The sequence below is a fragment of the Opisthocomus hoazin genome, chromosome 21 (genome assembly GCF_030867145.1).
Source record: "Opisthocomus hoazin isolate bOpiHoa1 chromosome 21, bOpiHoa1.hap1, whole genome shotgun sequence".
Lineage (NCBI taxonomy): Eukaryota > Metazoa > Chordata > Aves > Opisthocomiformes > Opisthocomidae > Opisthocomus > Opisthocomus hoazin.
The window spans coordinates 9683135-9699477 of NC_134434.1; the positions used below are offsets into that span (position 1 = coordinate 9683135).

At 46.3% G+C, this 16343-nt stretch overlaps 1 protein-coding gene across 1 annotated transcript; it reads right to left on the reverse strand.

The window, feature by feature from the left end:
• Positions 1–16248, reverse strand: CRLF3 (cytokine receptor like factor 3). The gene is made up of 8 exons (XM_075440583.1): positions 16072–16248; positions 13567–13774; positions 11641–11728; positions 11002–11179; positions 9346–9568; positions 8649–8781; positions 4603–4715; positions 1–4290 (listed from the first exon to the last, which is right to left on the reverse strand). Exons 1-8 carry the CDS (start codon positions 16192–16194, stop codon positions 4037–4039), a joined length of 1320 nt encoding a protein of 439 aa, XP_075296698.1. The 5' UTR covers positions 16195–16248; the 3' UTR covers positions 1–4036.
• Between the last annotated feature and the right edge of the window lie 95 nt (positions 16249–16343).

The following is a 16343-nucleotide window of genomic DNA, read 5'->3' on the forward strand; positions in this document are numbered from 1 at the left end:
AATTCAGTGCATTAAATACTATATTCAAAATTGTTAGATGCATTTAAGTTGTTAACCCTAAGTGTATGTTGCTTTGACTGTCTTGAATGTAGTTTGGGGGGTGGGGTAAAGATTCACTGGCTGGAATGAAGCAGTTGCAGGTAACACCAACTGTCCTGATTACTGCACTAATCACAAAACAAACCCCCCAAAGCATACAACCCACCCCAAACCAGCAGTTTGATTTTACCTTTGAGAACGCAGGAGCCATTCTGGGAGGAGAATTTTGACAATACTGTTCAAAGTTAAGTATTTCTTCATTCACAGAACAGTTTGGTGCCATCATCAACAGTGCTTGAACAAAGGTGTTCCTGCTGGGCCAGACCCTGGTTATCACTCTGCTGCTGCGTGGTTTCAGGACAGAGAAAGCAGGAGCTTGGACTGAAGTAGGTAAGCCTGCCCTCCATACCCGATCCCTGCTGCTCTGAAGTTGCTTGATCTGAGGCTGAAGATGGAGTCTTTAGGAGATGCGCTCAGCGTCTCACCATGAAATAATATCTTCATATGAATGGTGTAGTTATGAGATGAAAGCTACCATATCAGCAAAATTATTTACTGGTTTCACGAGTTACTTTTCCTTTAAAAGAGACCAAAGAAATGGAACAGGCAGCAGGTAAAGCAGAACTAAGAATAAAGTAAAGCTGTGTGTTAGTTCAACATGGACTTCATTTGAAGGGGATTAACTACCTCTGCTGCTTCCTTAGTAATGTTGGCCAAAAAGTGCTGCTGTGCAAGAGTTGCGCTGTTCAATGCAACTGTAAGGAGATGGGAATAGTAAACGAGAGATAAACCAGCTGTGATGGAATACTGAGGAAAGTAGCTTACAGATGCTGTAACTAATTTTTAGAAAACGAAAATCATTATTTCTGCAAGAGATGTCAGTTCAGATCTGAACTTCAGCTGGAAATGAAAGTAAGTGCACAAGTGAGAAACCTGAAAAAAAAATTGTCTGGGACTTCTGAAGGAGAGAATGTGAAAACAACAGAGCAGCTCTTAAAGATGGCTGCAGTGCTACAAAACACATTCTTATGTTCTTGTTGGAAGAATGCAGTGATGCTCAGCTTTATGTCCCAATATGTAAGTTACTAGACCATACACAATTGAGGGATAAAACTTTTTATTCAAAAAAATTCAAATTTTACTTGACACAGAATTTTTAGCTGAGGTAAGTGAATGTTCTAGCTTAACAAAAGAACTTTCCGGATTGGGTTTCATAAGCAGTTAACACTCTGTGGCTTGCGAGGCTTCAAGAGCTAGAGGTGAAAAATTGTAAAGGAAGTGTCAAGTTTTCTGTCTAGCTGAACTCTGCTGTGGAAGAACAGAATTTCCACCTTTTTAATTCAAGCCTCTTCTAATTCTTTGCGTACTTTGTGACTCTGGTCGCTTGCCCTGAGACTTTTCCCCTCCCAGGTTTAAAAGGTGCAGCTGTAAGAGGTGGCTGAACAGTACCTAATTCGCAGTTTGGACAGCTCGGCTCATGCTAAGTTAAAGAAACAAAAAAAAAAACCCAAACCACAACCCAACAGTGGCAGCTGCCCTTGTTCAACATACAGCTAAAGAGTGAAGTCAGCAGAACTGTCTTCTGTTGCCATGCTCAGCTCGCAAGGGGAGCAGCAGGGGCCTCCTGTGGCCCTTCACAGTCTTCCTAAGCTGCTTTGTACGTATGCTCTGAACTAACAGCCACAGCCTTGTCATCTCTGGAAGTACCTGAATTCAAGGCTTAAGCTTTATTTTCTAATATGCAAGTAAATACCCTGCAGAATCCGTAGTCTGACTAGCCCCTGCAAAAGCAGGCAAAGAGGTACCTGACCTGTTGGTACCTCAGAAGTGTAGATACTCACAATTTTCATTTCCATATAGTAAAATTACTAAGTTACAACTAGTACCTGACACCTGAAGTGTGTAAGTAAATGTTGCTCTACTTGCTGCTGGTAATGTTAAGTTGGCTGCTCACTGGAGTGCCAGCCCGACCATCTCTAAACAGGACTGGTAACTGATCATCCATGGAACCTTCTTGGCTACAGGGAAAGAACTGTATTTAAAAAGTACTGACAATACTCTTCACAGGATAAGTCAAAGGAACACTGAAGGTACAGGATAAGCTCCCATTCTCTTACTCCCTCACAGTGAAATAGTTCAGCTGGAAAAATGAAGAATACTGCAGGCTTTTTGTTGTTAGCACAAGACAATCTTGCTGCAGGTGTCCAGTCCTCAAGGTCGTGTCTTACAGTAAACTCTAACCTGATTCTGCCATATGCAAGTTCTTTGCATCCACCTGAATCTACTCGTCATTCCTCTTCCTTGTAAATGGTGTAGGTATCAACCGCCATTCTCCTCTTCTGAAATTCATGTGCCCCTACTACAGATCCTTGGGGAAAAATGCAGGCAGGATGACTAATCTTTTTGCACTGACGATGTGAGTATGGTGGGTGTTAATCCAATGTAAATTAAACTTTTTATGCTAGCATAGAGGGCTAACGTAGCATGTTGACACTGAAGGAAAGAGGGCAGAATGATTGTCTAGGTTTTATAAAAATATTGCTATTCTAACATGCTAAAATAATTTAATTTTAATTGAGGTAATAAAGTCCCTTTTAAGACCCTCAGTGAGCATTACCTTAAAATATTCTTTAAATCCAGTAGTATTGCAATCTTTTGAGCAGGAATAAGCTCTCTTTGATCAGCTTATTCTAAATCTTAGTTGCTCCTTAGGGGAAGTACTGGTGACTCCATGTAACTTCTGAATTCAAAGTCAATTAACTCATAATAATTTCTTATCCCATCTCTACATGGAAGAGAGCGCTAAATGACCGCCCTCTGCTCCCTTCTGACTGCCAGGGGTTTGGTCTGTGCCAGCAGGGTCTGCCTCGAGCCCACACCAAAGCCCATCTGTTATCTCCCAGGGCAGAACTCCAGCAGCAGTCCCAGCTTACTTGGGCAGCCCGGTCTGTCCCCAGTGCTTAGACCACAGGCCTGCACTATTGCACGTGAAGGCGTGGTGTTCCCAGGCAGCTGTCTGGATTTCCAGGAATCCTGCACCTCAGAATGTGCTGTTCCCTTGTCCCTGCTGTGGGACAACAGATAGAAGGTTGTCTCCAAGTCTTAGAAGGGCTCTGGGAGGAATCTCAGCTGCCACTCGGCATGTCATCCCTAAGTACTAAACGGCTAAGACTTGCTCTGACCTGGGCTACACGGTAAATTATAACCAGGTAAGACATTCAGAGCAGGTAAGGATAACCGTCTTACTCCAGGCGGTGGTCTAGTTTGAGGAAGGATCCGCATGAAGTTGATACAAGCATCACCATGCAACTACTCTAGAAAATATATTCCAAGTGACAACAGAGAAAACAGTTCAAGAAATATCTGGAAATAAGGCACTTGGTGAGACAGTAACAGACTGGCTACACATTTAAACAGACATTATGGCTCAGACATCCTTGCTCTGGAGGAATGAACAGTACCATGCATGGAAGAAACAGCCACTGCATGCAGAACCCACTACCCATTCATACTACTGCGGCAGCACTGGGTACAAGGAAGCATGGCAGGACATCACTGCCCTAAGTACTTTGCTCTTGTTGAGTGGTATAAATAAAACTTTGGTCCACTACCACCCCTCCACCTCCTAAACGTTTACAGGCTTAGTTCACAGCACAGCAGCATTAAGCAAAGTTGATTCTACACCACACACGTACCCTGAGACTAGAGTACAATGAAATACTGACAAAAGTCAAGTCTGGAGGGAAAAAGGGAAAGGTCTTATGGACTGCTTAACTTAATCTGCCTACGCAAATGCCTGTTTCCAACTTTTTCCAGAGTAACAAATCCAATGTTTCACAATTATTTTTTGAAGTTAATCCAGTAGGAAGTACAACGTACTGCAGTTCAAGTAGTATAAAGACAGGTTTTTGTTAACAAACTGTTGATGTAAAACCGCTGGAAACCCAGGCTTTAACATTACACTGTACAGCAAGAACAAAGATCCCTTCCCTCACTGCTAAAACACCAAAACTTTCCAGCCTGGGTATGAAAACGAACATCCAAAATACAGCGAGAGACAGCTTTGATCAAGTACCCAGTCAAAGACCACTTCTCTGTTGTTGGAGCTAATGGTTACTCGAAGCTTGAAGTTTCCTCCCTCGTTGCTGGGAGGCCCCAACTGCACAACTTCCATGTCAAACGTCACAGTCGAGCCAGAAGTGACAGCAGGCAGTTGGTTTGTCATCTCTTTTCCATTTACAAACACTGCCCCTGAAACAGTCAAGACAGCAAATGTCATTTCTCCCTTTCTGTACATCCTAACAGGCAATACTGTGTCTCCCTCTTTTTTTGCAGGCAAATAGAAATGGAAAGCAACCCTGCCAGGTTCCTTTTTGTCACGTCAAACAGGCTGCAGTAACTGCAAGCAGGAAAAGGAGATCTGTGATCTCACCAAATATTTTGACTGTACATAAAAGGGGGATGGAGTTGCTCATGTGTGACCCAGGGATATAAAGAACCAGGGGCTATGGGTTTTGGGAAAGAAAAAGGATCACATTCTTCAGTTACATGATTCAGACTCACCGTTTGTGCTAACGCACACAGCTTTATCCCGCTGCAAAGAATCGTAGCCATTCTGCTGCTCCACACAAACTCCCAGGCTGTCCCGTCTGTCTGGCTGGCCCACGGTTTCAATTCTACCAAGAAAAAAGTTAAGTCACACCCTGAAGCTTCAAATCAAAGCATACAGTGAAATCCAGACAGTAATACCCTGCCGTACCAGACTCTGTACGGTGCTCCAGGGCTTTCGGCAAATTCAGCCCAGCTTTTGGGGAGAGCGCTGTGGAATGACCAGAAGTCCAACCAGCTTTCCCGACAGCTCCACTGAGCAACGCTCTGAACTATTATTCTGTACAAAAAATACATCTGCTTCCTGCAAACTTTCATTGCTATTTAGTAAAATTCGCTGCTGTCACAGCTTAGAGTCTTTTGAAATTATTTCCAGTTGTCTGGAACAACCACTGTGCGCAAAACTACAACCTACAATCATTACACCAGATCAGTGGTCAGCATCACGTATCATGGCAAGACGGGCGTGGTTTCAGCAAGTATTTAATAAGCATGACTAAAACAGGCTTTTGCTATACTCTGCTGGACAGGGGTGGGGGTGGAAGGCTGATGTGTTTTGGTGGTGGTGGGCTGGGTTTGGAAGTGTTTGTGAGGGTTTGTTTGTTTGGTTTTTTTTAATACATCAGCTTGCTACAGTTTGTACACTGAAGGGCTCTTCTGTATCCGAGTCCTTTCTCTTGTACTGCCATCGCTCAAAGGTGCTAAATCATACTTTAGGGAGAGCCTGAGTGACTCGAACTCAGGTGGTCTTTCCTAGGAAGTAAAACAGCGGTTACTTTCAGTACAGCTTGAGGGGAAGAACAACACTGATACACGGTTGTTGCCAAACAACAGAAAAACTTCAGCAGCTTTCTTCAGTGGAAGGAAATTTCCACTTTAAGAACTGGAAAGTAAACTGGGCAGTAGACTGGCACGCAATGGGTTAACTCTTTCAAGATAAACAGAGAAGATAAAATTGGAACCATGTTTTACTTTTGCACTCCATTAGGTTTTTCAGTCCCCTGGGAACACCACTAAGATAGCAAAAGCCTTGTACTGTAAAGCAAAGCAAAAAAACCCAACTAAATATCCAAGCAGCTTTTAATTTGGAAGTGATCCACAATGTTCTCCCAAAACAACTCTAAAAGGGATTTCAAATTCATTCTGGTACTCTGCTGTAGATTTTAAACTCTGCCTGAGTTACTGGTGAAGTTTTATAGACAGCTGTTTATCGGTCAGCTTGAGAAGTAAAGCCTTTGTGCTCAGGTGACATTAATTCATGCTATCTCCCGTTAGGGGAGCGTTTCTTGAGTTGGAAATGAGTGTTTGTACAATCACAAGAATGACCAAAAATGCACAATTATAAACCCATTCCAAAGCAGGAACTCCATCGTGTCAACCTGTACCCACACTTACTGCTCAATTTTGCAGACCCCTTTCGCAGAGCCCTGCCAAGGTAACCCGAACAGCGGCAGGAGGAAGAAAAGAGCATCAAACAAGTTCCAGGCGGGCGAGCGCTCCAAGGGCAGAGCGACAGGGCTCCCGTCGACACAGGCGTCACCCTCGGACCAGCTCAGCGCTGCAGGCTCAGCTCTCACTGAACCCAGGCTGAGGCCACGGTTTTCACCACATGCTTCTGTATCCGTCGCACCCAGGCTTTCCAGTGCCAGGCAACCCTCCCTGTGCCCCTGCCCTGACGCCGAGGGGCTGCACGCCGACGCAGAGGAAGCAGCCGCACCTCCCTCACACCGTAGTGAGGAAGCACAACCCGAGGGCCCAGGACAACGGCCAGCCTGTAACTCTGCAGTGGCTTTTCGCCTCTCACATACACAAGGAGGAGGACCAGGATCTGGTGTAGATCACCATTCCTCTCCTTACCAAGTTTTGATTTTTCAGCAATCAATAACCAGCCCAAGACGAAGAGTACATACAGTACAGAGCATCGCTGCACAATATCTCCTACGCTTCGCTTTACTAGGCTGATTTTTTGCTGTCACATTAACAAAGTTATTCTCCAGCCTCTACGATCCCTGGGACTTAAAATTTTTAAAAGCCCACGAAATATGTGGCAGGAGCAATGCTCAGCAGGACACTGCTCAAATCCCTGCTCACCACTTCCAGTGCTGCGGAGCAAAACCTTGCCTCTGCCACTGCAGCATACAGGCACTGAACCAGTTCAACCACCACAAGTTTCCAGTTGTCTCAAAGCACAGAGAAGTAAATCTGTGGGTGATCACATACGCTTCCTTTGTACCAGCTGTCAGTAGAGTCATGGTGGGTTCCTGACAGGGTCAGCACGCTCACCACGGGGTGTCTGCTGGGGGATCCCCGATCACCAGCCCGGCCAGGCTGACTGCGGCTCCCCACGGGAGGAGAAGCTTAGAGACAGCTGCAGAGCTGGTCAAAACGTTCCCTCTCCTAAGGGCAGCTCCCTGAAGGCTGCAAAGAAAACACGATGAGTCTTGACTGACAGCAATGATGTTTTCCGACAGCTTGTCCGAAGGCCTCACCTCAGAGGATAACTGAAGCAGCCTGTCTTTAAGGAGCAGATACAAAGCACTGCGTTTACCACAGCCTCGCTTTTCACTGATGTCCTGAATGCAAAAGAATACAAAGCCACTTCACAAACATCTGTAATGCGAACCCTACTTATTTGTTTTGCTCTGCAAGCCACTTCTCCCCTTGTGAATATATTTCTGTTTCAACAGATGGAGAAAGCCAAGCGCCGAGTACTACACCTCCCTACTCAGGCAAATCTCACACACTGTCAAACTGGAAGCTGCTCTCCGGCCTCGGAAGAGGAACACAACCGATTTTTGAGGTTGTCTTCAATCTTAAGGGTCATGTCATTATAGTTCTTGTGGACATGTGCTTGCTAGTGCTCTGCCATCCTGCAATGATCTGCTCTTGGAGAGGAGTCCACACACTACCAAAATGTAAAGCCAAATATTTTCATGTGATACCAATAAAAAAAGATAAAAGGCACTGGTCTGAAAGAGAACCAAGGGAAGCCTCAAAGTTCTGCCTTTAATTTCACAGGCATTTCTGAGCCAAGAGAGGTTACATCTGGCAACAGATTTCAAATTAAAGCTTTCGATCTTTTTATCCCATCTCAGACAGGGCAACTGAACACATCCTCATACTACAACCATCTACAATTAAGACAATCCATTATCAGGAAGGGAGAAATGAAACACCATGGAATAAGTTACAAAAATACCATGAACAACCCCCTTAAATTGCCTTTGGGGGTTGCCTACAGTACAGCAAGTAGTTTTATTTAACCAAGGAAAGATGGACTAAAGCTTTGGAGTCTCTGAGGTCTGTAATTACAACTGACATATCCACCAGCAACTGACTTGTAGCTCGTTAAACGGCATCATCTCAGGCAAGGGACTACAGGCAGCAAAGCTGCCAAGGTTTTTAACCACATTCTGTGTCAAACGAAAAGCATGAATTTCACAAGATCCCCCCTGCACTCAAGAGTTTCTAATGCCAGTTTCAAGCTGTAGTCTGATCAGCAATAATCATCTCAGATGCTAAAGACATCAGTGCCAGACTGCCATCCTTTCCTGTCCCAACAGCACACAGAACGTCTTCACGTCAAAAGTCAAAGCGTGTGGATGGTCTGGGAAGGAAAGAACCCACCGACCCGAGGTTGAACACTGACTTCTGACCAGCCAGTAACAGCTGCTGCAACACTTACGGAAGTTCAACACGCCACAGGTTTGCTCAGCATGGGCTGTATTTTACCACCCCCCAGGAGATCACTCTTGTCTGTTTTGGACACGTGCAGGTTCTACAAAAACATCAGGTGTTTTCCTAAATAGACGTGAAGCAGTAGTAAAGAGAAGGAAGTTCAGACTCCACACAGACACGCTACCTTGACTGGGGCTGAGCTGATGTAAAATCCAACACGCATCATGACTCAGTTTTACACACAGTTCAGCTGTAACAGATGAGAGGAGGAAGCTTGGTTCACAGGAGATGCACCAGACAACAGCCACCCGCAAAGTACTTGCCTGAATGTTAATGTCTGTCCACAGAAATAAGTAGGAGCTTTGGAGTAGAGTACACCACATGACTGAGAATCATTTCGAAGCGCTATGTTTCTTCGACTGCTCAAGCTGTAACCCTCCAAACCAGTGGTCCACTCTTCAAAGGGAAAAAAAAAAACAAAGCAAGCAGCATGAACCTCACCTAGACCAGCTACTGTCTGTGCAAAATCAAGTCAGTTGCAACGTCCACTCTCATGCAGCTTCAGAACAGGGGCTGGTTTTGCTGCCTTCTGATGGGAGAGATTTCTTTTTCTAATCATTTGCATTTACAAAAAACACTTCCCAGCTCACAGGGTTCACCAGAATTTCACTCTTTGCAGCAATCCCTGTGAAGTCATATTGTAGGCAAAAACTTTTATGACCCACGGCTCCCAGAAAAAAAAAATGCCTAGCTTCTGGCTCACCGATGCTTCCCAAGGCTAAGGAGGGAGCTACCTGCGGGGAAGGCTGGCTCACTCACCATCACTCTACAAAGCAAAGAACAAATTCTAGGATGAAAGGATAAGGAAAGCTCATCATACATAACTCACATACATCACAGCTAAGGACAACCCACCACCATACAAAAAGCAGCTCCAGAAGTCACTCAGCTATAGGCCTTCAGGAGCGCTGCACTGGTGACACGGGCCTAAGATGCAGAGGAACAGCAATGGAACAGTACCATGGGGAACCAGCGTGGTATGGCCGATCTGAGGAACGCTCCACGGGCTCCACTCCTGCCGTCCATCTCCTCGGGCACAGACTCTGAACTGGTAATCAACATTAGGATCAATGTGCAGCACTATGAACTCTGTCTCTGAGCCGACATATACATCTTCAAAGTGACTGGCAGTACTCTTACGATACTGCAGTCTGTAATCTTGTGGTATGAAGTCATCATCCACCTAGGGAAACATTTATTAAATTAGTAAAGGACCCCCTCTTTTTTCCCTTTCGCCTCTGAAGCGGCGCATCCAGGGTAGTACTGCGAGCTGTCATCAAAGGCGATTCAGTCACAAGGTATCAAAGAGCAGACAGCACACCTTATAGAAAGTACAATCAGTGTCTGAACCAACTAATACAAAAAGTAGTATAGGAATTATTTGATCACAGTTTAAAAGTATCTACAGGAGAAGAAACCTTTAACAGAAGGCTCTTCAATCTAGCAGAGGTATAACAAGATCCTTCAGCCAAAAGTTGAAGACAAATTTGCAGAAGAAGTTCAGTGCCAATTTTTAACAGCCAGGGAAACTCACTATTATCCTTCATAAACTGTTCCAGGAAAAGATTTCCAGTTCTTTGATATCTCTAAGTCAAAAGAAATCCTACCCTTCACCCCCCAGCTCCACTGTCCCTCCAGCATGACCAAGTTCAGGGAACTCCTCTCTAGCACAGAAGATCAGACCACAGGTGACAACAGTGCCTAGGGTTTTATAATCTGACTCCCCATCCTTCACAAGGCGCAGATGGCCGACCACTGGCTGGCTGCTGCGAGAACAACACACATTGGTTTAATGCTTCCAAGGAGCGTAGAGCTGTCCGACGACAACAAAACCACATCAGAGCACAGCAGCGATTTACTCAAAAATAATTTTTGTGTATTGAAGAGGAAAGCTACTTGACTAGCTAACGCCAATATTAAAGCATGTTTTCTTTCTATCCACTGCATCTCTCTAAGAGCACAAACATGTTTAGGGGTAAAAGCATGACAGAACAGGTCCAGCCTCATCCTGGGTCTGCCAAGGCATCTTGGAAGGGAACAAAAGCATCACCCCAGCTCTGAAGTCCAGCCTCACTGAGAGTATTTGGCAGCTGTTGCCACACAAATGAAGCACTTGGTTCCACAGCACAAAAGGCTACATGCGAATCACCTATGCCAGAAACACACCCCCCAGGATTTCTTGGTCTCGTTTGTAGGACAGCACCACAGATAGATTAATCTGTAATATTTATTTGTTTAGTGGGAAGAATATACGAAGGAGGCGTAAATGCTTGTCCAGTACCTGGCACCCCAGGGAAGGAGATTGTGAGGCTGAGGTGCATTAGGCTGTCGGCCCCGTCTACCTGCAGAGGGGAGCAGGCAGAGTCCAACAGCAGGCGTCTAACACCCAAGTGTCACTGCCAGGCAGACACGAGCTGCAGCACCAACCACGCCACTAGAGTACCTCACCTTTACATGAGGCCATTACCATAAAAATCTCTTCTGAAGTTTCTAACTACACAGTGGAGTGAATTATTTCATTGAAGGCTGTAGAAAATCCAGAACAAAAGTGGCTTTTTCAGTTTCTTTCAAGAAAGCTGAAGCCTGAATGACTTTCAGCCAGGGTATTTTACCTACCTTACACCATCGGACTAAAATACCTCCAGGCTTCTCAACAAACTCCTCTAGCTGTACAGGTGGGCGAGATGCCACGGTTCCATGTCTGAATATTTGATTTTTCAATATAGTAAGAAGGCAGTCATCCAACTGGGCAGATAAACAAGGCACATCAACCAAGGAGGGCACTTCTGGTAAGCTGAGAAAGGAAAGTTTGCTGTAATGAAAGGGGCCGGCTTCTACAAATTCATATTTCGTCCATACACTTGAATCTGTGCAGATTTGCAAAGAGAGAACAGCTGCAGAAATTGGCACGTGCACTTCCAACTTAAAAGACTCAGAAAACATTGTGTTTCAGCCCTAACCAGACTGTCTGTTTCTCAGTAAATACTCAGAACTACAGGCTGTTCCACAAGGAGTGGTTTCACCATTCACAGATAAGCAGCCTGTATTTCCACAGAACACAGGGAGGCTGAGAACGCCTCCATTTGGCAACTGCCAGCCCCAAGGAAAGTCTATGAAACAAACAGGACAGTAACGCCTCCAATGAATCTTTCAAGGCAACAGAGCGGAAGGCTTTTGTTTCACAGAAGAGACGCCCTGCACAGCAAGGGCACAGGTGCTGCTGCCTCAGGTCACCTCAGCGGGTCAGTATCTTACCTATCTAGCTGAATATGTAAAGCTTTTTTTGTAAAGCTGCAAAGTTTCTCATTCTGTTGTCCCACATCTCCATGGACTGCACTCTCTCCTGGAATCAAATGGTAAAAAGATTCCTAATGAGAAAACGTCCAAGAAAGGCATTCTTTGCTTCAAAGAAGAACCAGTTCTGACACGAACAACCAATTAAACATGAAGCATTCTCAGTACTTTTCCTAGACTCTTAGCTAGAAAATACAATTATAGTTAACAATATAAAGCCTATCTACCAATTTTGAAGCTCTCAAAGCTTCCTGTAGACACACCCGTAACAGATGTAATAATTTGCCTAAGGTCTCAGACCGTAGCAGAATTGGGGTCAGATGCCAGAAATGAGGATTATTAATCCCTTCTTCCACCTGCTTTAAAGGAAGAAAAAAGCAAAGCACCTTCACTGAGCAGAAAATAAAAAAGCAGGAGTTTAGAAGCAAAAAATAATTTCAACCTTTGTTCTGCTTGCAACAATCTAAATGCTAACTGTTGTCATAATGAAGGAAATGATCCACGCATTAAAGTGTGGAGATAAATAGAAATCTTTTCAGAGGCTTTCCATATAAAGCAGCGTCCCACACATCAGCTTACACAGACATATGCTCCATTCTCCTATCTGATGACTTTATAGTAATTTACAACATAAGCAAGCTCAGTCCTTTTCCAAATGGAGGATTACAAACGTTACAAATCTCTAAAGAAAAGCATATGTCATAATTGGCAGCAGGATATTTAATAACCACAGAGGCTTAGCTCCTTTCTGACTCAGATGCAATGTCTGCTCATTTTGACGACACGACTTAGCAATGCTTCTGCTGCTACAGAGGGAACGGTGACCCACGGGACAGGAATTGCACAACTAGTCAGGTTCTCAGGAGATCTGATAGAAACTCGTACAAAACACAGGCAGTCTTTGCCACCACCCTGTGATTCAGTAACTTGAGACTTAAAATAAAAACAAAGTGACTACCAGCTGTCCTGGAGGTTGTGGTGCTAGGAAAAAAAAACCCCACAAATTAATTCTTAAATACTGTCACTACTCCTGCAAGCAGGAGGCACAGAGCTACCAAGCCAGCGTGGTCTTTAAGTGCAAAGCTCGCGTCGGAGTGGAAGCGGGTGGACTGCCTGCCCGCGGGAGACTGCTCAGTGCACTTTAGTTCACAAAACTGAGATCATGTTGAAAGAAAGTTAAAGTTGAGACACGAGAACAATGCAAGGAAACTGCCAACATACTCATGGCTCAGACACGCTCCCCGTAGGTTCTCCAGTGTGGGGAAAACAGGCAAGAGTGACATTCCTTTCTGGCTAGGTATTTAGCATCAGTAGGGTACAAATTGGCCCTTACAGTAAGACTCCACAGGTCCATATTTTCTGCCTCATACTCAGACTTGTGGTGGAAATTTTTCGCATACAGTGGCCATTTCATTCCTCATGTTCCCCATCAACCATGAACACAATCACACTTAGCAGGAAAGATACTCTGCTTACTTCAGCTGCTATTCCACTAAGACACAAATAGCTTCAACCAACAGAGACATTCTGTTATTATGGTACCCAAGTTGTATTTTATTTCACTGCAACCTGACACAATCCTCTTTCTAGCCTGGAGGGGTGCAGGACATCTCTGCAGCGAGACGCTTCCAAAGCATGTACATTCCCACCCTTACGGAGAGGCTACACTGATACATGGACACCCTAGCATTGGAGTGAAATATTTAAATGTGGATTTGTAGGGGATAATATTGATCAGCTCTTCACTACATCTACCCAGCTTCAACGTTTTCTTAACATTTGGTTTGAGAGAAGTCCAAAACAAGCCAAATGTGCTGATCACAACTGTCTTCAAGAGAATACACATTGGAAAGTTGAGCCAAGACTTAGTATCGGGTCCCGCCTTACCTTCCCGCAGCAGATCATCGGCTGTACTGACGCCGTGCTCTATAAGCTTCTGGCATTCATCCAAGGGCTTGATGCTCTCTTGCTCTATAGCATCCACTTCCTGCAGCAGGGACATCAGTCGCTCATCCAACAGCTTCTTTAGGGTCCCTTTCAAATCATTAAAATGTTGCTCAAGCACATCTCTGGTCAATGTTGCACTTTCTCTGATCTAAATTCAAGTAACAGGAAAGAAGGATTCAGGATAAAGGCAAAGGCCACGCGTAGCTTTTGTTTGCTGAACCACCTTGTCTGCATCTGATGAAGAAAAGCTGCCTGTGAAGTCAGCATTAAAAAAAAGGACCACTGGCAGCTAACAAACTGCTGTAGTCATTTTTAGTACGTGTACAGCAGGGAAGGAGGCAAAGAAACTAGCCTGGACAAGGAGAAGAGCTTATTAACTAAGCAAAACACAAATTGGGTTACGTGTGCTTCAATCAAGGACTTTTTCTTGTCAGAAAAGTCTGAACGCTCTGGAGATCTTCTCCCTGCCACCTCCCAACATTGCTGTAATCCTGTTCAAAAACCACTCTGCCATCACATACAGGTAATCCTCAGTGGAAGGAAAAGACATCAGGCTTTTAGAAGACCATCTAGAAGTACTTTTCCAGGCCCTACCACTTCACTGGATTTTTAAAATCCTTGTAAAGCTGCTTTCTTCTCAATTTTTTTCTTTTCTAAGAGCCAGCTTTGACTTGTCTGTGCTCCAAGGTTACAGGGCAGGGTGAACAGCAAGTCTGTTTTGATTCTGGAAGCAGCAGACCACACAAGGTTCTACAAGTGCTTATTAAAATGTTTGCAAACTTGCTGAATCTGACTTTTAGGGAAGAAAACGCATTTGAACATCCCTGAGCTAAAGATGCAAGTCAGAAGTAAACATCTCCCTATGAACAAGTTTTCTAAGCCACACAGGCAAGGAAATGCTGCAACACGCACACGGCCTTACACGTAATTTCTAGATCTTTAGAAGTACAGACAACCAACACAGGAAGTTCTCTGGTTAGGTAAAATAAATTTCCTCTTCAAGTAATATTCATGAATGTCTGCAGCTGCCACACAGCTTGGTTTCCCTTCTCTTGTTATTTCAACGCTTGAGAAAAAAAAGGAAGTATTTAGCTTTGCGAAGGGGTGGGGCGGAGGAAGGCAGATCAGTCACTTCTCTAAGCCCATTACCTCCATTACGTGCAGATACAAATTCAGCAAGCCAGCCTCCGAACTGCAGACACCACCAGCTACGCACACGGGGAAACACAAGCCCCTGAACACACAGAGCTGCATGAAGCTTGCTGAAAGTTGCGTGCCATTGGCCCAAAAGAAAAGGATGGAATGTAATTGATCTAAAGCACTTCTCCTATCACACCAGCCCACCAGTCCCCAAATAATAAAGCTTCCACTATCTGAACCCCAGCCTAAGCCATTCAGCCCTTCTGGACACAGGGAATTCTTGGACATCTTGCATGGCTGATTCTTTCTGGATAAAATAGCTCATGGTCCTGAAGGTGGGAAGAGAGAAAACAGAAAAATGCACACAAGCAAAGAAATTCCCCCAAAGAGGAAAAGGAAAGAAAGGTAAGCAACTCGGCACTCGCAGCCACCGCAGACAGGCAAAGTGGCTCGCTCGCAATGCAGTTTGAGCTGTCAAGCAACACCCTGAGATGGCGAAGTTGGGATTAGAGACAGTCATGAACAATTCATTTTCTTAAGTAGCTTGCGGTTTTGAAGATGACTAATTTAATGCACAGTGACTGCCCACGCTACATGTGGTAGCAGGACACTAACCTAGCAAATTTATAGCAGGTTTCTATGCTAATGGCACCCGTTTCAGAGCCATCGTCAGGTCACCACAGAAACACTTTCTGAGTCTGGGGTGGTTTTTCATTGCAGAGTTGAACCAAAGAGAGTAAGGCATCGGTTCTAGTCTGCGAAAACCGACATGCTCGGAGGACGCCTTCGCAGGGCAGCCAGCCCTTCGGCGGCTCTCCGCAGCCTCCCTACCCGCCCTTGCCTATCTCGCCGCGCACCCTCAGCGCAGGGCGGGTGGGCTGTCGGGCCCGGCGAGAGTCCGGCTCCGGCGCAGACAAACCGGCTGCCCCGGAATGCTGGCCGCACCGCTCCACAGCCCGCGGGGGTACGTGACCCGCGGGGTCTGCTGCAGGGGCTGAGCGGGGCTCAGGACTGCAGCCCGCCCCGGCAGCACGGCAGGTACCCGCCCGAGGCAAGGGGAAGCAGCCAGCCACGGCGCTGCCCGTAAGGCACGGCCCAGCGTCCCGGCTGCTGCAGCGAGCGCAGCCCCTTCACACCTCTCCGCTCTCGCTGCCGTCCCCGAGGACCCGGCCGGGCCCAGCAGCAGCCCGCAGCTCGCCCACGGGACCCCGGCCAGGGCCAATCCGCCAGACCGCGGTCCCGGCCCCAGCCGCCGCCTCACGGCAGCCCGCCGCCGGGGAAGCCCGGCCCGGCCCGCGTCCCCACCTGCTGCCGCGCCTGGTGCAGCCCCCGCAGCCGCTGTTCCAGCTCCCGCCGGTAGCTCCGCGCCGCCTCGATGCTCTCCCGAGCCTCCTGCAAGAGGAGCCGCGCCTCGGCCTCGGCCTCCATGGGCAGCCGCGGCGGCGAGGCCCCCGGCGGGGCGGGGCGCCTCGCCCCCGGAAGGGCCCCTCAGCCGGGCGCCGCGCCCGCGGGGCGGAGCGGGAACCGCGGCGAGGAGGCGGCCGCGGGGCGGCGGCACCGACCGTTGGAGCGGCCGC

Excerpts from the sequence above, each read along its gene's own strand:
- CRLF3 (XM_075440583.1), bottom strand. The coding sequence starts at position 16,194 with ATGGAGGCCGAGGCCGAGGCGCGGCTCCTCTTGCAGGAGGCTCGGGAG. Across the intron at positions 13,775-16,071 it reads TGCACCAGGCGCGGCAGCAG|ATCAGAGAAAGTGCAACATT; the intron begins GTGGGGACGCGG and ends ACTTGAATTTAG. Across the intron at positions 11,180-11,640 it reads TTACATATTCAGCTAGATAG|CTTACCAGAAGTGCCCTCCT; the intron begins GTAAGATACTGA and ends TTCCTTTCTCAG.